We start from the raw sequence: 24,929 nt of genomic DNA on the forward strand, positions 1-24,929 counted from the left end.
CTGTTATTACCACCCTCTTCCACTGCTGTTTATCTTCCTGATAAACAATGTTAGATATTTTGCCTCTTCAGCATATTCAACTTTTTTTGAAAAATGACAGCTCTCATTAAATGAAGCTGGACATTTTCTACTCTGTGGTATGCCTAGCTCATATATCTCAGTCCTAAATCTTTTGTTGGCTAACACTGAAATCCACAAATGTTGGGCATTGCTAAAACATACAAAACTAAAAGTGAAAAATCACCAACATAGTATGTGATAATGCTGGTTATTGTCTAAAAATGAAGAGAAGAATTGAATCATCTCAACAAAATTAAGACCAAAAGAATATAACGAGTAAATTTTGATTGGTAGAACTGAGAGTCACAGAAAACTCATGGTAGAGAAAAAATTCATATAATATAAAGTTAAGAAAGAATGAATGATTCAAACTTTTATTTTCAGTTTTACAAAGATAAAGGACCTCATCTGATGAAAAATTTAAGACAAAAATAATAGCTTAAGTTCATCACTGTATGGATCAAGGAATTAAAGTGGCTAAATGAATTTCATTCTGGAAAATACCTCCTTGATGAAAACTTATCAATTCTGGTAAAATTATATTTAAAATATATATATTCATAAATAAAGTCAGCACTTCTACTGGTTCAAACTGTCCACTGGATCAAAACAGCAAAGCCAAAATATCTAGACAAAAGTGCCTTAAATCACAGAGAATCTCAACAAAAGTTATTTATAGTAAACTCTCTAAAATACCAGGTACCTTGGCCCACTCCCTCTAATTGTAACATTCCCATGGAATACAACTCACACGTGAATCTTTGCAGTACATTTCATATTGCTGAATCATCTGCCGGCTGGCCAGACTGCCATGGTACACAATAGTGTTCATCTCCGTCCATGTGTTGAATTCTCGCTCCCAGTTAGTAATTGTAGACAGTGGGGCAATGACCAGGAAGGGACCATGGATGCCTACATTATATACTTCCTGCAAGAAGGCAATGGACTGAATAGTTTTGCCCAATCCCATCTCATCAGCCAGGATGCAATTCTGCCTGCAGATCCATCATGGAAAATGAAAAGCATGTCAAAAGATATCATCTTTTAAAAAGTATGTAGAAAAAAACCTGTTTAAACAGAAAATAAAAATAAGCCCAGACTAAGCCTCCATCTATAGGCCCACTCTTTTCTTTACCTGTTATACCAGTTAAAGAGCAACCAATTGACCCCTTCCAACTGATATTCCCGTAACTGGTTCCTGTTTTTATATTCATGTGACAGCTCCAATTTCTTCCAGGCATTTGCCTGAGGACGATTCTAAAAAACAGAAAATTTAAATAAATGGGGTGGAAACAGTAACAAAATTATGCAAACTTACCAGGTAGTTCTAGTAGTTTAAGTGTATTCAAAAACATTATTCTTGGATTAAAACATGTCTTAAATATATTCAAATTCATGAGTTCATAATGACACTTAAAAAATACGAAACACCCACTGGTCACTTTTGGAGGATACTAGGAAACTACTTCACTGTTTGAAAACTAGGAAATAAAACAAAAGAATAAAGCATTTACCCCCCTTTGCTAGACTACCTATACCTCAAGGTAACTAAACAATATTCCTTTCTATAATAGATTCTGGCTAATAAATGAAGAATGACAGAATTAAAATATCACCATTATAAAACCCTTAAAGAATAGGTCTAAGGAATGATGATAAATGGCTGATAAAATCACAAAAGACAATCTAGCACAGGGGTTGGAAAACCTTTTGGCTGAGACAGCCATGAACGCCACATATTTTAAAATGTAATTCCGTGAGAGCCATACAATGACCCGTGTACGTTACACATTATCCAATAAAAATTTGGTGTTGTCCGGGAGGACAGCTATAATTGGCTCCAGCCACCCACAACTATGAACATGAGCGATAGGAAATGAATGGATTGTAATATGAGAATGTTTTATATTTTTAACATTATTATTTTTATTAAGATTTGCCTGTAAGCCAGGTGCAGTCATCAAGAGCCACATCTGGCTAGCGAGCCATAGGTTCCCGACCCTGATCTAAAAGATCCACCTATGAGTAGATTTAGTGGCTTCCTTTCCCCATCTGATCAAGCCTCTAGAACAGTGATATCCAATGAACTATCTAAAATGATAAATGTTTTACTACTAACTACATGTAACTACTGAGCATTTGAAATGTGGCTAGTCGCCACTATAGTAGACAGCAGAGCTCTAAAATGTTCTAATGAACAGCGATGCACTATATGTAACCATTATGTGAAATATAAGGGGCACAGAACATGTTAAAAGGTTCCCAGGGGAATGTAATTGGCAAACTTCATACTATGAAAAACCCTAGAGAGCAAATCACCTGGTTTCTTCCAGAGAAAATGATGAAAGAAAATCAAGAATATAATTAAGAGACAATTGAGACATATTAACTAATAACAATATATGGACCTTATTTAGAATCCAAATCAAACAATTTAACAAAAATTAGAATTGGGGATTGGTTAGTTGTTGATATTTAGGAATGGTTACATTTTTTTCAGGTGTAATAATGGTATTATTTATCTTTAGGTATAAACACTAAAATATTTACAGATGAAATTTTTAAATCTGGGATTGCTTTAGAACAATCTGAAAAACATGGGTAAAGAAATACATGAAACAACATTGACCATGTTAATTATTAAATTTGGGAGATAGGTACTTCACACTATTTTTTCAACTTTTGTATATGTTTGAAAATTTTCATAATAAAAAACTAAATAACATAGCTTCTATTGTGGAAAAATTAAGTCATTGCCTATATGGACTTTAAACTCTAAATGCAAATGTGCTTACCACCCTTTTGAGTTCTGGGTGCCTTGACTGGATCCGTTTAAATTCTCGAATCTTGCCCTCATCGACATCCTCTTTCAGCTCCCACGTACTATCCTCATAGGGCAGAGAGCACCATTTCACCAGGTAGTAAATTACAGGCTAGGAGAGAAGAAGCCAAAACCTTTATACACTGATTCTGTGTTATCTGCTGTGGTAAAAGGATAAAAATTTGACTACAATATCAGATCACAAAATGTCAATACCTAAAAATGGTACTGAAAGTCAGACTGAAAATACCAACTATAGGCTCACCTGCTTGCTGATGTACTATAGCTTTAATCATTCTTCGAGGCAATATATTAGAATGTGTTCTAAAAGTGAAATTTCTACCCAGTTTATAGAACAAGAAGCACTGAAGTATTATGCTCATTAACCAAGCAGATAAAAAAAATTATTTTCCTATTTGTACTGAAAATATTGAATTAGGTTGAAATGAAAAAAAATATAGCTTTGTTCCATACTATTCTCCTGGCATTAAATGTGATACAGTAGAATCCAAGCTACTTTTAGAGGCATAGGAGCAGAACAGAGTGAAATCACTGGGCTTCTGAGCTCTTAGAGCTGAGAAGAAATGCTACTTTAAAAAGCAATGATATGATGGTAAAGAGATTTCCTTGAGAGCCTTAGAAAAGCTAGGAGAGAACTGTGAGAGGTAAAAATGAAGAATAAGAAGAAATGCTGAAGCTTCAACTACAGTACTATGCTCTATGTAGGTATTCTACTTCTAGGGAAGGGGCAGTGACCAACGGTAAATGCCTCCTATTCTTATGACTGAAAATGATCACTGCATAAACTGCATTTCCATTTTTGGTTTATATGAAGCAAAAAGGATTAGACTGGGTTGAGTGTAATCAACAGAGGCCTGTAATGATCAATTTATAGAACAGCCAATAAGAAGTTGCCAGAGTCACAGGTCAAGGATTTGTAGAACTAATCTAGTAAAGTGTGCTTATACCTTTCTTTTTCTTATAAGATGTTATTTATTGATTTTACAGAGAGAGGAGGGGAGGTGGAGCAAGAAGTATCAACTCATAGTTGCTTCACTTTAGTTGTTCATTTCTTGCTTGTCATATGCACCTTAACTGGGCAAACCCAGGGTCTCAAACTGATGACCTCAGCATTCCAGGTTAAAGCTCCATCCACTGCACCACCACAGGCCAGGCTCTTTTTTTTTTTTTAATTTATATGTGCTTTGACCAGGGCTTTGAACTGGCGACCTCAGCATTCCAGGTCAAAGCTTTAACCACTGTGCCACCACAGGTCAGGTACCACAGGCCAGGTTTGTACCTTTTCTTTATTGTACTGAAGTCATTTTCTACATAAAGTCATCTGTCCAGGTCACACATTTCCAACATCAAAACTTACTTTTCCATGGACTTTAATATTTATTATAATATTTATTTCCACTAACAAGTAGTGTATAAAAGACGATAAATTAAACTTGCTTTGGAAAGGCGAAAAATGAGTATAGAATGTATTATTCAATTTTGGGAGCATAAATTACAGTGCCAGAATCCTAAAACGTTTTCACGTCATGCCCGTTGCAACACATTACAAAGGGGCCTAATCAAAGACCAATGACTTTTGGAAGGGTAAGTATGGTGGCAGAGAACAAAGCTGAGAAGACTGACATCCTGAAATAATAAAAGCAATAGAACAATAACTAACCTGTGCTGAATAGTAAGTAACTGGTCCATTCTCCTACTCACCAACCAAAAACAAAAAGCAAACAGGAACTCCCAACCCTAACCCCAAAAATGGAAGGTATTGTTTTCTGAGTCATGCTTGTTAGGATTTGAAGATATATTGAATTGTAACAGGTCTTGGACATCTAAGGTTCTGACTGACTCTGATGGCTTATAAAATAAACTCTGGATTTCACAGAGGGATTTGACTCTTGTCCTGTAAAGATGATATATGGGGGAGTAAGTCACTCAGCTTGTGAGTAAACCCAGTTCACCAGTGAGCACTGACATCTTAATAAGATTCTGTTGTTTTCTGGTCATCACTGTGTGAGTAGCAAATATCAGAAGTGATAAAAAAAAAACTTTATAAATTATGGTTCTATAAAGCTAAACGAACAACTACTACTTAAAGTAAAAAAAAAAAAAAAGACTTATAAGGAAATGGTTAGTCACAGCCTAAGTTTAAAATAAAATTTAAATGAGAAAATGCTGAATTCCCTGTTGGCTTAAATCTATATGACTTACTTCAAAAATGAAAAAAGTTAGTGACAGAAAATGATTTGACTTTGGGTGATGGGTACACAACATAATCAATAGTTCAAATGCTATAGAAACATTTGCCTGAAACCTATGTACTCTTTTTTTTGTTTGTTTGGTTTTTTGTTGCTGTTTTATTTACAGAGAGAGAGTCAGAGAGAGGGATAGACAGGGACAGACAGACAGAAACGAAGAGATGAGAAGCATCAATCATTAGCTTTTTTGTTGCATGTTGCAACACCTTAGCTGTTCATTGATTGCTTTCCCATATGTGCCTTGACTGTGGGCCTTCAGCAGACCGAGCAACCCCTTGCTTGAGCCAGCGACCTTGGGCCAAGCTGGTGAGCTTTTTTTTTTTTTTTTGCTCAAACCAGATGAGCCCGTGCTCAAGCTGGCAATCTCGGGGTCTCGAACCTGGGTCTTCCGCATCCCAGTCCAGTGCTCTATCCACTGCGCCACCGCCTGGTCAGGCTGAAACCTATGTACTCTTTTTTTTTTTTGTATTTTTCTGAAGCTGGAAATGGGGAGAGACAGTCAGACAGACACCCGCATGCGCCCGACCAGGATCCACCCAGCACGCCCACCAGGGGCAACGCTCTGCCCACCAGGGGGCGATGCTCTGCCCCTCCGGGGCGTCGCTGTCGCGACCAGAGCCACTCTAGCGCCTGGGGCAGAGGCCATGGAGCCATCCCCAGCGCCCGGGCCATCTTTGCTCCAATGGAGCCTCGGCTGGGGAAGGGGAAGAGAGAGACAGAGAGGAAGGCGCGGCGGAGGGGTGGAGAAGCAAATGGGCGCTTCTCCTATGTGCCCTGGCCGGAAATTGAACCCGGGTCCCCTGCACGCCAGGCCGACGCTCTACTGCTGAGCCAACCGGCCAGGACCAGTACTCTTATTAATCAATGTCATTCTGTTCAATTTAATTTTCTAAATAAAATTTAAAAAATAAAAAAATGTTTTTGAAAAAAAAAAGAAAAAAGTGATTTATGGAACTGTTTTAGCATATATATTTAAAATCTGTTCCCCAATCTAAGAAAGTATTAGTGCAGTGATTCCCAAATGAAGCTATACATGGGGACCTCTTAGAAAACCAACTTAAAAATACAGATCTCTGCATACCACTGTGGATTTATTTATTTATTTATTTATTTAACAAGTGAAAATGCATTTAACTGATGGTCTGTTCAGGAAATAAATAACTCTCAACAACATAGAGAAAGCTATGAGATTATACAAGTATTTTTATAGTCATAAATTTAGATATTTGTTGAGTCCCCACCACCTTCTCAACCCCAAGTGAGTTTATCAATTGTTTCCCATATAAAATCTGAAAGAAAATGAGACCAAGTTGAATTGAGTATTTGTAAACATAGCTCCCAGTATTTATAAATAGCTCCCATATGTTTAATTTTATGGGAATCTTTCATTTTAGCTTCTCTCCCTACTCCCTTACCTTTCCAATATCATTCTAAGAATCCTTCAGAAAAAATTTAAAATACCTTTTCCAGCCTGACCTGGGGTGGCACAGTGGATAAAAGCATCGACCTGGAACACTGAGGTTGCCAGTTCAAAATTTTGGACTTACCTAGTCAAGGCATATTTGAGAATTGATGCTTCTTGCTTCTCCCCCCCTTCTCTCTCTCTCTTCCCACTCTCTAAAAATGAATAAATAAAAATCTTAAAAAAAAAATCTTAAAATACCTTTTCTGCCCAAGGGATTTTTCAGCCATATCTGAAATAAAGAAAGAGCAAGAAGACCAGCAGAAATCTGTAAGAGGTCTTTCATGTTCCTCCTCCATGACCCAACTCACCTCCCCATTGTCCTTGTCAATACTATGAGACTCATCCAATATCCTATCCACTTCTACGTAGTCTGGATTGAAGTGCTCTTCATCCTAGAGGTTATAAAATCCAACAATAAGATCAAAAGATCACTGTCTGATGACCCTATTTATTAAGAAAACAGAAGCCATCAGAAGGAAGTTTCATTTTCATAATATCAAATTTACTCTACAAACCTACCTGCATCTGCATACCTCTTCTTGCCATTTACCAGAGAAAGTGTCTCTTCTCCCTACCACAGACAACTGTCTCCATATATGCTCTCGATTCCATCCCTTACCGCCTTTTTAGGATCCCTCTCTACTGTATCATTCCCATAAACATACAAATACACTCTATTTCACATCTTAAAAAGAACACTTGATTCTAAATCTGCTGCCAACTATTTTTCTGTTCTGCTTCATAATCAAACTTTCCTAAGAGTTTTCAATACACAATATCTCAATTTCATCACCTCATTTCCTGGCACTTGTCACAATTTGGATTAATTTTTAATCTCTCTCCTTAGACAGTGAGTGAGGTGCACTGCAAACACAACATTGTCTGGTTTGTCTACCATAGTGACTAGCATATAATAAATGATGAATAAGGAATAATTTGGTTAGCACAAACCTATAAAGGCAGAGTTAAATGACATGAGTTAGTAGAGCTTCAATGGTCACAAATTGTATATCTAATACCAGCTGGAATGAGATTAGTTTCACTGCACATTTGACAAAATTAGGCTTTAAAACAGCGGTTCTCAACCTGTGGGTCGCGACCCCGACGGAGGTCGAACGACCAAAACACAGGGGTCGCCTAAAGCCATCAGAAAATGCATATTTTATGTTGAGAACCGCTGCTTTAAAAGAATTTGGATGAAAAAAATGCAACCCAACATAGGAGAAGTGCTCATCTGCTTCTCCACTCCTCCCCCTTTCCTTTCTCTCTCTCTTCCCTTCCTGCAGCCAAGACTCCATTAGAGCAAAGTTGGCCCCAGTGCTGAGGATGCCTCTATGGCCTCCACCTCAGGTGCTAGAATGGCTCCATTACAACAGAGCACTGCCCCAGATGGGCACAGCATCACCCCCTAGTGGGCATGCCAGGTGGGTCCTGGTCAGACACATGCGGGAGTGTGTCTCTCTGCCTCCCCGCTTCTCACTTCAAATAAATAAATAAATAAATAAGCCCGTTATTATTTTCATAGAAAAAGAAATTACGGAGTTTACATGATTTTACTTGCCCTCTAGTAATGCGGAAAATAACTCACTTATGGGTAAACCTAGTATATAAATTTATCATCAGATCTATTTAGGCAGAACTGTTTCTTATTAAAGCTATACATCATTCCACCTTTTGGTCTCTTTTATCAGATCTTTCCCCCTTTATCTCTAAGAAGCTTTGAAAAATAATCCTTTTTTTTTATTATTATTTTTTTTTCTGAAGCTGGAAACAGGGAGGCAGTCAGACAGACTCCCGCATGCGCCCGACCAGGATCCACCTGGCACGCCCACCAGGGGGCGATGCTCTGCCCCTCCGGGGCGTCACTCTGTTGCGACCAGAGCCACTCTAGCGCCTGGGGCAGAGGCCAAGGAGCCATCCCCAGCGCCAGGGCCATCTTTTTGCTCCAGTGGAGCCTCGGCTGCAGGAGGGGGAGAGAGAGACAGAGAGGAAGGAGAGGGGGAGGGGTGGAGAAACAGATGGGCGCCTCTCCTGTGTGCCCTGGCCGGGAATCGAACCCGGGACCTCCGCACGCCAGACCGACGTTCTACCACTGAGCCAACCAGCCAGGGCCGAAAAATAATCCTGCTTCTTAAGGCATTTAGTACTCTCTATAAAATATATAAATATGAAAATTGCCAGTTTGGCAGAGATATGTACACAAAGCTTTCAAAGCAAAATGGAGTTAAAATGGGTCAAGAAACCCTTAAGTCTGCTTCAGTGTTTAGTAGTAGCACTAGATATGGGAAAATAAAGTTCCTTTATCACTATTTGTAGTTATGCTGGATTAGAAATTTTAGAAAATAAATGTTACTTCAACGATATGGTTGCTTATGGCTACAGACACAACCAACTGCTAAAGACTAACATTATAGGAAGAATGCTTCAAATGGACTAAAGCAGGGGTCCCCACACTTTTTACACAGGGGGCCGGTTCACTGTCCCTCAGACAGTTGGAGGGTCGGACTATAAAAAAAACTATAAACAAATCCCTATGCACACTGCACACATCTTATTTTAAAGTAAAAAAAAGAAAACGGGAACAAATACAATATTTAAAATAAAGAATAAGTAAATTTAAATCAACAAACTGACCAGTATTTCAATGAGAACTATGCTCCTCTCACTGACCACCAATGAAAGAGGTGCCCCTTCCGGAAGTGCGGCGGGGGCTGGATAAATGGCCTCAGGGGGCCACATGTGGCCCACAGGCCGTAGTTTGGGGACTCCTGGACTAGAAGCTGGCTGGTTTATCATCTGTTTTGAAAATACTTCATGAACATTGAACAAGTCAATCTCAAAATACCCTATAATTTATAAAAAAGACCATATTTAGACCTGGCAAACTAAGCATGGGTCAATTCAGAAAATTCTAATGTACATAAAACAACTGTAAGTCTTTTAAAGAATCAGACAAAGCTGATAACCCCAGTAATTTATGTTTCTATGAAACAGACAGGCAATACTTATTCATAATTACCTCATGGAAGAAATGTCTCATCTGAGCCATTTTGGTTTTGAAGCGCTTTAGCTTTTGATGGATCCTCTTATCTTTCTCTAGCTGGGAGATGGTAGCCCATTCACAGTGCAGATAGGAGCTGAAGGGAGGGAAATAATCAATCATGGTATAGGAAACAGGAATTTGTACGCTAGTATTTGAGATTTGGGGATTAGCCAGAGGCAGAAATAATGACTATAAATTCAAATGGGGAGTACTCTCTTTGGTCACTGATTCTTAAAAGTTTAATTTGCACACAAACCACCTGATCTAGGGTGGGTGTAAAAGTCTGCATTTTTAACAAGCACCTAAATAATGCTAATTCTGCTGGTCCATGGATCCCACTTTGAGCATCAAGGTCTTCATGCTAGATTAAGGTATTGAGGATCACAACAGACTTTTATCAGAAAACATCCTTATCCCACCTTCCCGCAGGGAAACAGTTAAGAGTCATGTTAATTCCTTAATTTCTCTCATTAAAAACAACATTTGCGCTAGGAGACTATAAAAAAAAGGACACATTCCCACCCAGAATAAACTATTTAGAAGAACTTTCTACAACCCTGTGGAGTTTGGGGTGAAAAACTTTTTGCACAGATCACATACTAGTTTTTGTACTTGACAAAAAATTCTTCTGCTTCAGTATATTGTCCAGAAGGAAGCTAAGAAGAAAAAAAATCAGAGTTACTAATATTTTATTTGTCAAAGAAAGAATCTTTAATTTTAACCATACATAGTTAGTTTCACACCAATGCTCCCAGAATATATTACTGAGAGATAAAAAGCTAACCTGGTACTTCAATACTAAAGGTCTGATAGGAGAAAATAAGCCTTCACCCATTTTAAATAGACAAGCCAAAGAAGAGGCAACCAGACAGTTCCTTTTTTTTTTTTTTTTTTTTTTTTTACAGAGACAGAGAGAGAGAGAGTCAGAGAGAGGGATAAATAGAAACAGACAGACGGGAATGGAGAGAGATGAGAAGCATCAATCATCAGTTTTTCGTTGTGACATCTCAGTTGTTCACTGATTGCTTTCTTAGTTGTTCACTGATTGCTTTCTCATATGTGCCATGACTGCAGGCCTTCAGCACACAGAGTAACCCCTTGCTCAAGCCAGCGACCTTGGGTCCAAGCTGGTGAGTTTTTTTGCTCAAACCAGATGAGCCCACGCTCAAGCTGGTGATCTCAGGGTCTCGAACCTGGGTCTTCCGCATCCCAGTCCAATGCTCTATCCACTGTGCCACCGCCTGGTCAGACAACAGTTCCTATTTTCTAGCTAACTTTCCTCCATCATCTCTCGTAACTACACTGTAGCAATTATACTGACATACAAAGGTGGTCACTAAATAAACCCTGTGAATACAGCATTACAGGCTGACATAAAGATAGAGGTTTCCATTCTCAACAACATGGACAGATCTTGAGAGTATCATACAAAATAAATCAGAAAAAGGCAAGAACGATATTACATAAAACATGGGATATGAAACAAAAAGCAACAGAGTCATAGCCACAAACAACAGTACAACAACTACGAGAGTAGAAGGGATAGGGGAGGGTTGAGAGGGTGAAGGGGGTCAAATATATGGTGACAGGAAAGTAGGTTCTGTACACCTGAAACTTACACAATGCTATTTACCAATGTCACTCCCATAAATTTAATTTAAAAAGAAGACAGAGGTCTCACCTCCTTCTTCACAATCCGCATAGAAAGCACTTTGTCCACAATGGCTGCATCTTCTTCACTGGGATTCTCCTGTAGCAAAAGATGCAGTCATTCAATAGAGATTGTGATTAGCGGGACAACCTATCAAACTGCTTAACTTTTCAGCTTACCACAAAGAACTGCATGGAAGGCAAAGTCTCGCCATCTGGTTCCTGCACTGGTTCAGGAAGGATAGGTTCAGTTTTTATTGGACCAGTTACATCCACTTCTTCTTCTTCTTCATCATCTGTGATCTTTATATCTAGATCCTCTGTATATTTTTTTCGTTTAACTTGACGGTTTGAACGTCTCTTCTGTAAAGGCAAAAATTGTTCAAATAACCGCTTAGTTTCTCGAAGAGAATACCTTTAAAACTACTTGGCTAATGTCATATACTTAGATTTTACTTCAAAATCCCTATGAAAAAAATCAAATCAAAGGAAGATAAAAAGTTTATTTATCAAACTATATCATGACAAACCATGTAAGTTATTCTATGTACTGAATATATAGGGTGGAGCAAAAGTAGATTTATAGTTGTGAGCATGCAAAACAAGAGTTTATTATTGTATTATGTATTAATGATTGTATTATTTTCCATATAAACTGTAAACCTGATTTTGCATAAGCCCGTATATATTTTGCTTAATTGCTTTATCAAAGAACCAGAATTCATCTGAAAGAAAACTGGGTACTGCCTAACCAGGCGGAGGTGCAGTGGATAGAGCGTCAGACTGGGATGCAAGGACCCAGGTTCGAAACCCCGAGGTCACCAGCTTAAGCCCAAGGTCGCTGGCTTGAGCAATGGGTCACTCAGTCTGCTGTAGCCCCAGGGTCAAGGCACTTATAAGAAAGCAATCAATGAACAACTAAGGTGCCGCAACAAAGAACTAATGCTTCTCATCTCTCTCCCTTCCTGTCTGTCCCTCTCTCAGTCTGTCACAAAATAAAACAAAAAACAAACAAACAAAAAAACAACAACCAAAGATACCAACTGGGTACTACTAGCAAGAAGCTTTGGGAAATGAAACAGAACTCTTGGCCTACAGGGTGGTAGGTACTTCATTCCAGATGCAATCCTGACATGCAAAGGTGAAAGAAGAATATTTTCTTTGTTTTACTTTTAAAGTTTTTTTGTTTTAATAAATAGAATCATAATATAGCTATCGTTCTCCTGCATACTTTTTTAGTTAACAATATTTCTTGGAGATGTTTTCTATATCAATATATTTTTAGATCTACCAGTATTCTTTCAAGTGGTTAATAAAATTTTTTAAATTAAATAATGTAAGTAATACTTGGAGATCATGATAAAAAATTGAAAAGAATGTAGAAATAAAATTATTTTTTCTTTTTCTTTTTTTTTTTGTATTTTTCTGAAGCTGGAAACGGGGAGAGATAGTCAGACAGACTCCCGCACGCGCCCGACCGGGATCCACCCGGCACGCCCACCAGGGGCGAAGCTCTGCCCACCAGGGGGCGATGCTCTGCCCCTCCGGGGCATCGCTCTGCCGCGACCAGAGCCACTCTAGCGCCTGGGGCAGAGGCCAAGGAGCCATCCCCAGCGCCCAGGCCATCTTCACTCCAATGGAGCTTTGGCTGCGGGAGGGGAAGAGAGAGACAGAGAGGAAGGAGGGGGAGGGGGGTGGAGAAGCAAATGGGCGCTTCTCCTATGTGCCCTGGCCGGGAATCGAACCCGGGACTTCTGCAAGCCAGGCCGACACTCTACCGCTGAGCCAACCGGCCAGGGCCAAAATTATTTTTTAATCAAGATCATATCACTGGAAAATACAAAAGAATCAAATTAGTTATTATCAGCAGAACTACTGAAATTGAGCAAACTTGCTTGATATAAAATAATCTTTTAAAAATGAATAGAATTCCTACATAGACTCAACCAGAAAATGAGTCTATTAAAACAAAAAGGTTTTCTAAAGAATTAAATTTAGTAAAAAATGTATAAAATCTTCATGATGAAAACTTTAAAACACTATAGGACAGAGAGAAGACTTGAATAAATAGTAATACATACTACTCTTCAATAAGAAGACTTAATTCTTTCTAATTGCATAAATTTGACAAAACAAGATTAATTAAGCTTCTAAATTAGATGAGCTGATTCAGAAATTCAAATGGAGAAGTAAGCATCTAAGAATAACCAGGGAAAACATGAAAAATAATACTGGGCCTTAAAAATATATTAAGGACACTATATAAAGGTATACGAATTAACATAGCTTGCTACTTCTCCAAGAAGGTAAATAGGTGAATTAAATAGTGCCCAAATATAGACAAAAATATACTGTTCATAAAAATTAGCGGATATTTTATAGCTTCATATACATTTTTAAATATCTCCTAATTTTTGTAAGCAGTACATTTATGTTGATTTAGAACATAATAAAAATAGCATTGGCTTTTTTTTTTATAACTAAGTGAGAGGCAGGGAAGGGAGGCAGAGGTAGAGAGACAGATGCACCCTGACCAGGATCCACCCAGCAAGCCCTGTCTGGGGCCAATGCTCTGCCCATCTGAGACAGCTGCTCTGTTGCTTGGGAACTGTGCTATTTCAGTGCCTGAAGCAAGGTTATGGAGCCATCTTCAGCACCCTGGGCCACCTTGCTCAAACCATTCAAGCCATGGCTATGGGAGAGAGAGACAGAGAGAGAGGGAGAGACAGAGAAAAGACAGAGAGAAGGAGGGAAGGGGTAGAGAAGCAATGATCACTTGTCCTGTGTGCCCTAACTGGGAATTGAATCCAGGACTTCCACATGCTGGGCTAGCACTACCATTGAACCAACTGACCAGGGCCTAAAAATAGCATTTTTAATGAGGAAAAAAAATAGACATTCTATAAATGGGATTGAAAATAAATGACAGCCCTGGCTGGTTTGCTCAATGGATAGAGCATCAGCGTGGCATATAAATGTCTGGGTTGCATCCCCTGTCAGAGAACAAATGAGAAGCAACCCTCTGTTCTTTCTTTCTACCTCTACCTCTTCTCTTTCTCTTTCCCTCTTGCAGCCAGTGACTCGACTGTTATAAGCGTTGGCCCCAGGTGCTGAGGATAGCTTGACTGGTCCAAGCATTGGCCTCAGGCTCTTAGAATAGCTTGATCAATTCGATACTGGCCCCAGACTGGGGTTACTGGGTGGACCCCAGTTGAGGCACATGTGGGAGTCTATCTCCCCTCCTTGAACTTAAAAAAAAAATAAAGAAAAAAAGATCAATAACACTATTAGAAATATGGGCAAACAATAAGAATAGACAGTTCATAGAAAAAACACATATGACTTTATTTTATTTTTATTTATTAAATTTATTGATTTTAGAGAGAAAGGGATGGAGAGGGAGAGGGGGAAGGTGGGGAGAGAGAGAGATAGAGAGAGAGAGAGAGACTGACCAGGCGGTGGCGCAGTGGATAGAGCGTTGGATTGGGGTGCGGGGAGAGAGAGAGAGAGAGAGAGAGAGAGAGAGAGGGAAACATCAATCTGTTTCTTTCTTTTTTGGGGGTATTTTTCTGAAGTTGGAAACGGGGATGCAGTCAGACAGACTCCCGCATGCGCCCAACTGGGATGCACCCGGCACGCCCACCAGGGAGCAATGCTCTGCCCATCTGGGGCGTCGCTCTGCCGCAATCAAAGCCATTCTAGCACCTGAGGCAGAGGCCACAGAGACATCCTCAGCGCCCGGGCAAACTTTGCTCCAGTGAAGCCTTGGCTGTGGGAGGGGAAGAGAGAGGCAGAGAGGAAGGAGAGGGGAAGGGGTGGAGAAGCACATGGGCGCTTCTCCTGTGTGCCCTGGCCGGGAATCGAACCCGGGACTCCTGCACGCCAGGCCGACGCTCTACCACTGAGCCAACCGGCCAGGGCCAATCTGTTTCTGTATATGCCCTGACTGGGGATCAAACCAGCAACCTTTGGCAATCTTTGTATAAGGGGGACTGTGCTCTAACCAACCGAGCTATCTGGCCAGGGCCATATGACTTTTAAATGTAAAAAGATGCTCCTAATAAAATAGTTACACTCATAATAAAATAATTACAACTATAAACTAAACTGAAGCCAATTTTTTTTCACATAACAGACTGGCAATAATCAGAAAATTTTGATTAAACATTTAAAACAGGAACTCATACTCTGTTGGTGAGAGAATACAAGGGCATGACCTCCATAGAAGAAAAATTGAGCATACTTTTGGATCCAGAAATTCCACTTCAAAAATATTATTCTACAGATGAATTTGTACATGTGTACAAAGCTACTTGTGGTAGAAGACCAGAGAAACTCTAAGTGCCCAGCAATAGAGAATTGGTTAAACAATTATGACATAGTCAGAAATGGAATACCATTGAACTATTTTAAAAGAATGGGGTACTTTGGCAATACCAGATGTTGAAGATGTGGAACTAGAACTCTATTACCGGTAGAAGAGTAAACTGACACAATCCCTTTGGAAGCTGGCAGATTCTTATAAAGTTGTATGGTAATATGTTTAACCTACAGTCGATTGATTCCATTCCTGGATAATTAGCTATCAGATATGCAAACTTATATCCACAAAATACACTAAGACTGCTCATGAAAGCCTTATTCATAATAGCTACAAACTGTAAACAACCCAAATCTCCATCAATAAAAGAAATGGATAAACATTATGAATGTTACCTATTCATAAACTTTCTCATAAAAAAGAAAGAATGAACTACTGATATATTCAGTAACATTAATGACTCTCAAAAACACACCAAAACAGGTGAGGCTCGGGAGTACACACTATGATTCCATTTACATGAAGATCAAGTACAGCTAGTGCTTGAATTACAACCACGATTGGTTCTGACAGACTGGTCGTAACATGATTTGGTCGTAAGTTGAGTAGGCTATATGTACAGTACTGTGAAATGATGTTATAAAAATCTTTAAGTCATATTTTATCATAATTTTCTTTCATTGTTATATATCATAATTTTTTTTGTTCATTTTATGCCATTTGTATTATCTCTACACCATTTTGTTTCTTATTTTTACATTTGTCAGGTTTAAGTAAAACACTGCATTACCAGTACAACTGGTTTAATATTTGCAAAGACAATTTCCTCTTGGTAGACATCTTGGGAGGGGTTTGAAGAAAAATATCCAGGACACAAAACACAAATTGCTGTATCGAGTCTGGGATAACAGTTGAAATGGTGCACGCGGAGATGGTAGTGCTGCCAGAAGCTGGTCTGCAACTGTCATACGCCCAGCTGGGCAACGCTTGCGTTGTCAGACGCGGAGCAGTCGTGGCTAGCGATTGTAGTTGTAAAGTCGAATGGTCATAAATTGCATAGGTCATAAATTGATCAATATTTGTACAGCCTAAGCTAATGTATGGTAATAGAAATCAGAATATTTGCATATGGGGGATGGGTGGGCTGACTGCAAGAGGGTACACGGAAACTTGCCAGGGTGACAGAACATCATTAAGTAATCTCTATAGTTTTGTGTATGTTTCAAAACTTTCCTAATAAAAGTGTTAATGAAAGTAAAGAATATTTCTGAAAGAAGATATGGAAAAATACTATCAGAAGTTACTTTTAGGACTTTAGGGGACTGTGAGGCTGGGATCTAGATTGGGAGATTTTCATAGTTTCTGCTTTTTTGCACTGTTTTAAATTTTCTCACATATACAAGGTGGGGCAAAAGTAGGACTATAGTCATGAGTACATGAAACAGGTTTATTCTTGTATTGTTATTTATTAACTATTGTATTTTTTTTTTTTGACAGAGAGAGAAAGCGACAGATGGGAACAGACAGGAAGGGAGATAAGAAGCAGGGTGGGGACTACAGCAGAGTGACTCCTTATTCAAGTGAGCGACCTTGGGCTCAAGCCAGAAACTGTGGGGTCCCGTTTAGGTTTCCACGCTCAAGCCAGCGACCGCATGCTCAAGCCGGCGTCATTGGGGTTTTGAATCTGGGTCCTCCACGCCCTAGTCCGATGCTCTATCTACTGTGCAACCACTTGGTCAGGCAACAGTTGTGTTATTTTCCACATGAGTAACTGTAAATCTACTTTTGCCCTCCCACCACATATATTTTTTAACCGGAAAAACAGGTTGATAAAGGTTAAGAAGCTAAAAAAAACCCTCAGAATTCAAGAGAACAAAAATAAAACTACTGGGCACTGGCCAGTTGGCTTAATGGTAGAGCACTGCCTGGCGTATGGAAGTCCCAGGTTCAATTCCTGGTCAGGGCACAAAGGAGAAGTGACCATCTGCTTCTCTTCCTCTTCCCTTTTTCTCTCTTCCCCACCCGCAGCCATGACTAGAATGGTTCTCGAGCAAGTAGGCCCCTGGTGCTGAGGATAGCCCCATGACCTTGCCTCAGGTACTGAAATAGCTCTATAGCTGAGCAACAGAGCATTGCCCCCATCTGTTGGGTGGATCCTGGTCAGGGTACATGTATAAGTCCGTCTCTCTGCTTTCCTGCATCCCCACCTCTCACTTAATAAAAAATAAATAAATAAAACTACCATAACCATAACCCACTTACCCTTCAACCCCTCTCCTCAATATACTCTCAAAAATTTTGCCTGGCCTGTGGTGGCACAGTAGATAAAGAATCAAACTGGAATGCTGAGGTTACCAGTTCAAAACCTGGGGCTTGCCTGATCAAGGCACATATGGTAGTTGATGCTTCCTGCTCCTCCCCCCCTTCTTTCTTTCTTTCTCTCTCTTCTCTCTAAAATGAAATAATAAAAACCTTAAAAAAATTTTCTTGCACATCCTTCCAGGGGAAAAAAATGCACATATATACATGTATACAGTCCCTGTTTCTCTTTAAGTATGCAAAAGCATTACGTAAAACAAAACAAAACACCAATATAGATACCTTAATTAAAAAATACTTTATTGGGGCCTGACCTGTGGTGGCGCAGTGGATAAAGCGTCGGCCTGGAAATGCTGAGGTCGCCGGTTCAAAACCCTGGGCTTGCCTGGTCAAGGCACATATGGGAGTTGATGCTTCCTGCTCCTCCCCCCTTCTCTCTCTCCTCTCTCTTCCCCCTCCTTTCTAAAATGAGTAAATTTAAAAAAAAATTAAAAAAAAAAAAACTTTATTGGCCCTCGCAGGGTAGCTCAGTTGGTTAGAGTCATCCCAACATGCCAAGATTGCAGGTTCGATCCCTGATCAAGGCACATAAAAGAATAAATCAATGAAGGCATGGAACAACAAGCGGATGTTTGCTTCTCTCTCTGTGTCTGTCTCCCTTCCTCTTTCTCTAAAAATCAATAAACAAAAATAAAAAACATATTTTAAAAAAATTGCTAAAAAATGCTAACCATCACCCGAGCTTTCAGCAAGTCATAATCTTCTGGGTGGTAGAAGGGACTTATCTCCAATTTGTAAAAAAATGCAATAAAACGAGGTATGCCTATATTACATACACTATTCTATACCTAGCTTTTTTCATTGATGTGGAGTTTTCCAGGTTAGCATACCCTATTCTACTTCATTGTTTTTAATTCCCATATAGTATAGTATTGTATTATAAGGATTTTCATAATTTCATTTAACTATTTCTCAACCAATCAACATTTAATTTTTGGATGTTATTGTTATTGCAAATATAGCTGTAATATACTTTTGAAAAAAAATTTTTTTTTGAGAGAGAGAAAGAGGACTGTAAAGAGAGGGAGGAGAGATGAGAAGCATCAACTCATAATTGCTTCATTTCAGTTGTTGACTGACTGTTTTTCATATGTGCCTTGACCAGGGACTCAAGCTGAGCCAGTGACCCCCTGCTCAAGTCAGCAACCTTGGGCTCAAATCAACAACTCAAGATGATCCCATGCTCAAGACAGCGACCTGGCACTCAAGCTGGCGACCTTAAGGTTTCAAACCAGGGAGGACCTCAGCATTCTGGGTGGATGCTCCCAGGTGTCCCCAAACTACGGCCCGCGGGCCACATGCGCCCCCCCCCCGCCGCACTTCCGGAAGGGGCACCTCTTTCATTGGTGGTCAGTGAGAGGAGCACTGTATGTGGCAGCCCTTCAACGGTCTGAGGGACAGTGAACTGGCCCCCTGTGTAAAAAGTTTGGGTACCCCTGCATCCACTGCACCACCACTGGTCAGATTTGAGAATATATTCATAAAGTAGTTTCTAGGTATAGAACTATGGAGTCAAAAACTAAGACTAGAACTACCATATAACCCAGCAATCCCTCTAACTGGGTATCTACTCAAAAACCTTGAAAACACTGGTATGTAAAGACACATGCAACCCTACGTTCATTGCAGCATTACTCACAGTGGTCAAGACATGGAAACAACCAAAGTGTCCCTTGATAGAGGATTGGATAAAGATGTGGTACAGGCCCTGGCCGGTTGGCTCAGTGGTAGAGCGTCGGCCTGGCGTGCAGAAGTCCCGGATTCGATTCCCGGCCAGGGCACACAGGAGAAGCGCCCATCTGCTTCTCCACCCCTCCCCCTCTCCTTCCTCTCTGTCTCTCTCTTCCCCTCCTGCAGCCGGGGCTCCATTGGAGCAAAGATGGCCCGGGAGCTGGGGATGGCTACTTGGCCTCTGCCCCAGGCGCTAAAGTGGCTCTGGTCGCAACAGAGCGACGCCCCAGAGGGGAAGAGCGTCGCCCCCTGGTGGGCGTGCCGGGTGGATCCCGGTCGGGCGCATGCAGGAGTCTGTCTGACTGTCTCTCCCCGTTTCTAGCTTCAGAAAAAAAAAAAAAAAAAGATGTGGTACATATATACAATGGAACACTACTCAGCCATAAGAAATGATGACATATTGCTATTTATGACAACATGGATGGACCCTGAGAACATTATATTGAAATAAGTAAATCAGAAAAAGCTAAGAACTATATGATCTCACACATAGATAAGGTATAAAACTGAGATTCATGGACATAGATAAAAGTGAAGAAGTTTCCATGGGGAGGGGATTATGTAGGAATAAAGAGAGACAAGTGACAGAGTGATTTGACTTTGGGTGATGGGTATACAACATAATCAATAGTTCAAACGCTATAGAGATGTATACCTGAAACCTGTGTACTCTTATTGATCAATGTCACCCTGTTAAATTTAATTTTCTAAAAAAAACAACAAGAAACTACTAGGTCAAAGGGTACTAACATTTTAAATTTTGATACATACTGATTTGCCAAAAAGGTGAATATCCCAACACTCCCATCAACTATGTATAACAGTGGTTCTCAACCTTTCTAATGCCGTGACCCCGCAATACAGCTCCTCATGTTGCGGTGACCCCAAACCAAAAAATAACTTTGGTGGCTACTTCATAACTGTAATTTTGCTAGTTATGATTTGGAATGTAAATACCTGATATGCATTATGTATTCTCATTGCTACAAATCAAACATAATTTAAACATAGTGATTAATCACAAAAACAATATTTAATTATATATTGAGAAATATTTATTACTAATGGACCTCCTTACATAGTGTATTGGGGCTACCATTCCGTAAATAGCTGCTTAACTAATGGATCTGTTTTTTCCAGATTAGTGGCAAGTTTTCTATATAGAACAGTGTGAACAACGTCATAGGATACACTGCAATTTCTGCACAGCATGGTATCTTTCAGGGCTCTTTCACACTATAAAGCAGCGGTTTCTGCGGTGGAATCCACATCTCATTTACTTCAATGGGAGACCTGTGGATTTCGCAGAAGAGAGGTCCCCTGTACGGCAGAAATGCAGTTCCGACACATTTCTTCCTCTCCTTTTCAAGTCAATGGGAGGCCGCAGCAGATTCCGCTCAATTATAGAGCATGTTGCTTAATTTTTTCCATGCTAGAACTTTTCCTAGAGCAGAAAAATTCCAAAGGTGGAAACCACCACCCCCAATAGACTTCTATAGCAGGCAGATCTTTTACACTGAAGAATCCGCACAGCAGATTCCTCAGTGTATTAATTAATCAAAAATTAAGCAACATGCTCTATAATTGAGCGGAATCTGCTGCGGCCTCCCATTGACTTGAATAGGAGAGGAAGAAATGTGTCGGGAACTGTCATTTCTCTGCCTCTTATTGAAATCAAAAGGAGGCTGCGGCGGATTGTGTGGTAGCCTGAGATTCTTGGGAGCTCTCTTCCACAAAATTCGCCGCACTCCCAATGAAATCAATAGGAGACGGATTCAATGTCGGAAACCGCTGATTTCAGCAGTTTCCTCATTCAGAATATGGGAAAATAGTGGGAGATATGAGAGATAATTATACATTGGGGAACAGTGTGAACTATATCTTATAGTGGTCTCTTATAGTATAAGACTGATGTAGTTCACACTGTGTAAATGTATGGTGCTTTGTGTACTGTGTAATGATTACACACAAAGCACCTTACACTTACACAGTATTGTGTATATGGTGTGTGTACTGTTTTTACATTATTAACCTTTTTTACACCAGCAGGCTGTCTTGCAGGCTCTCTCCGCTCTCCGCCTCTTGCCTCTCCTAGGCTTCTGTCCTCCCGAGCTTGCTGCACCCGCCCACTGATGATGTCAGCAAGCGCTGGACACACGTAATGCGCTGCTATGGACTGTGAGCACCTCCCCCCCACCTCTTAGGCCCCAGACGGATGATGCAATCCCGTCTGCGCATGACCGTAGGCATTCAGTTTGGAACGCAAGTCTTTAACAGCGTGCGTTCAAGCTGAATAGTGCTGCTGCAGACGGTAGCGCGGTTTCTCAGCGGCTAAAGCCATCGGAAATACGTATTTTCCGATGGCTTTAGGCGACCCCTGTGTTTTGGTTGTTCAGCCCCCACCAGGGTTCGCGACCCACAGGTTGAGAACCGCTGGAGTATAACGTGTTTGTTCCTTAACTCCATCGCCAACACTGGCATTACCATTTGTTATGGGTTGAACTGTGCCCCCCCACCCCCACCCCAGTCTTATGTTGAAGCCCTGACCCCTAGTACTGACACAGAAAGTTACTGTATTTAGGAAAAGGGCCTTTATTTTTTTATTTTATTTTTTGCTGAATAGTTTTTATTTCTTTAATTAAAAATTAATACTAGATTTTAAAAAAGTATTTTTCAATTACTTGAGTATTCTGTATTAGTTTAGAATACAGCATAGTGGTTAGATACTAATATACTTTACAAAGAGTTCCCCTGATATTTCCAGTACCCACCGGGCACCAGTTATTACAATATTATTGACTATATTCCCTGTGCTGTACATTCCATCCCTATGACTATTCTGTGACTACCAATTTGTATTTCTTAATCCCTTTACCTTTTTCACCCAGCCCCCAAACCCACCACCATCCGTCTGTTCTCTGGATCTATGAAACTGTTTTAATTTTGTTTATTTTGTTCTTTAGATTTACATTAAGTGAAATCATATGGTATTTATCTTTCTCTAACTTATTTTATTGAGCACAGTATCCTCTCTAGGTCCATCCATACTGTTGCAAATGGTAAGCCTGCATTCTTTTTTTATGGTTCAGGAGAGACAGGGCTTTAAAGAGGTGATTAAATTGAGGATGTCAGGGTGTGCCCTAATTCAATTTGATTGATGTCCTTATAATAGAAAATTTGGACACACAGAAAGACATCCAAGATGAAAGACCACGTGGGGACACAGCAAGAAGGTAGCCATGTGCAAGTCAAGGAGAGAAGTTTCAGAGGTAACTAAATCTGCTGACCCCTGATCTTGAACTTCCAGCCTTCAGAACTGTGAGAAAATAAATTTCTATTGTAAGCCACCTAGTCTGTAGTATTTTGTTATGGCAGACCTAAGAAACTAATATACCATTTTAAAATTTCTATTAATCTTTGTATTTCTTGTATTACAAAGATTACAAAGGCCCTGGCCAGTGGCTCAGTGGATAAAGCCTCAGCCCAGTGTATGGGTATCCCGGCTTTAATCCTGGTCAGGGCACATAGGAGTAGTGATCATCTGGTTCTTTTCAACACCCTCTCCCACTTCGCCTCCCACAACCAATGGCTCAACTGGTTTGAGCGTGGTCTGGAGAGCTGAGGATAGCTCGGGTGGTCCAAGTGTGTCAGCCTCAGGTACTAAAAATAGCTCAGTATTTGAGCACTGGCCCAAGATGGGGTTGCTGGGTAGATCCTGGCAAGGCACATTTGGGAGTCTGCCTCACTATCTCCCCTCCTCTCACCAAATCAATCAATCAATCAATCAATATTACAAAAAAACTGCCTTTTTTTGATTTAACAAATACTTTTAATCCTGTATTTAATTTACTTAACAAAGATATATAACTCGTATTGTACTCTCTTAGTATGAGCTAACTACTGTTCAATGAATTTTATAAATGTTTCCTTTTAATATTCCTAAAAACCCCACTTGGTAGGTATTATGATCTGCATTTTAGAGATGAGGAATTGAGGTACCAATAGGGTAAGTAAACTTTCTTGAAGTGACAATATTAGCCAATAGTAGAGTTAAGATAAGAACACAGGAAATCGTGCTCCAGAGTCTGTGCTTTTTCTTTGGGGGGAGGTATTTTTCTGAAGTGAGAAGTAGGGAAGCAGACAGACAGATTCCTGCATGTGCCTGACCGGGATCCACCCAGCATGCCCACTGGTGGGTGATGTTCTGCCCATCTAGGCTGTTGCTCCATTGCAAGCGGAGCCATTCTAGCACCTGAGGCATAGGCAATGGAGCCATCCTCAGCGCCCGGGCCATCTTTGCTCCAATGGAGCCTTGGCTGAGGAAGGGGAAGAGAGAGACAGAGAGGAAGGAGAGGGGGAGGGGTGGAGAAGCAGATGGGTGCTTCTCCTGTGTGCCCTGGCAGGGAATCAAACCTGGGACTTCCACAGGCCAGGCTAATGCTCTACTGCTGAGCCAACTGGCCAGGGTGCTTATGCTTTCTTTTTTAGGATTTTATTTATTGATTTTAGAGAGAGGAGAGAGAAGGAGGGAAAGCAGGAGTAGGAAGCATATGTGCCTTGACGAGGCAGGCCCAGAGTTTCAAACTAGAGACCTCAGCATCCTAAGTTGACACTCTATCCACTGCACCACCACAGGTCAGGTCAGAGCCTGTGCTCTCAACTACTACGTTGTTTATAAAGTTCTATTATATATACATAATTTTTATAGCCAATGTAATCAATCTTTCCCTTAATGAGGGAAATTTAAATCCCTTCTTAAAGAGATCTACCCCATTTGATAATTATAAAAAATTTCATCCACATCTTACAGAAAGTTCATGATTTCTATTTTACATTTAAACCTTTAATTAAACTAGAATTTTTGTTTAATGAGTGACACAAGAAACCCAGTTTTATTTTTCCTAAATGAGTAGCCATGTGGCCTGATATAACTTATTAAGTAATCTTCTACTAATTTAAAATGACATTTTAATATATAAACTAAATTCTCATAACTACATGAATATTTCTAGACTGTTATCTTTTTTTTTTTTTTCCTGTATTTTTCTGAAGCCGGAAACGGGGAGAGACAGTCAGACAGACTCCCACATGCGCCCGACCGGGATCCACCCGGCACACCCACCAGGGGGCGATGCTCTGCCCCTCCGGGGCGTCACTGTTGCGACCAGAGCCACTCTAGCGCCTGGGGC

General features: G+C 40.2%; 1 protein-coding gene across 6 annotated transcripts in view; it reads right to left on the reverse strand.

The window, feature by feature from the left end:
* CHD8 (chromodomain helicase DNA binding protein 8) overlaps positions 1 to 24,929 on the reverse strand; it is a 78,961-nt gene that overhangs the window by 21,356 nt on the left and 32,676 nt on the right. For all 6 annotated transcript variants that reach the window (XM_066277386.1, XM_066277383.1, XM_066277385.1 and 3 more), the window contains exons 6-13: positions 11,490 to 11,672; positions 11,341 to 11,409; positions 10,260 to 10,315; positions 9,636 to 9,753; positions 6,925 to 7,008; positions 2,856 to 2,993; positions 1,196 to 1,317; positions 812 to 1,055 (exon numbers count right to left, since the gene is read on the reverse strand). In XM_066277386.1, the coding sequence (XP_066133483.1) occupies positions 812 to 1,055; positions 1,196 to 1,317; positions 2,856 to 2,993; positions 6,925 to 7,008; positions 9,636 to 9,753; positions 10,260 to 10,315; positions 11,341 to 11,409; positions 11,490 to 11,672 (1,014 nt within the window). The remainder of the gene's footprint in view (positions 1 to 811; positions 1,056 to 1,195; positions 1,318 to 2,855; positions 2,994 to 6,924; positions 7,009 to 9,635; positions 9,754 to 10,259; positions 10,316 to 11,340; positions 11,410 to 11,489; positions 11,673 to 24,929) is intronic.

The sequence above is a fragment of the Saccopteryx bilineata genome, chromosome 4 (genome assembly GCF_036850765.1).
Source record: "Saccopteryx bilineata isolate mSacBil1 chromosome 4, mSacBil1_pri_phased_curated, whole genome shotgun sequence".
NCBI lineage: Eukaryota > Metazoa > Chordata > Mammalia > Chiroptera > Emballonuridae > Saccopteryx > Saccopteryx bilineata.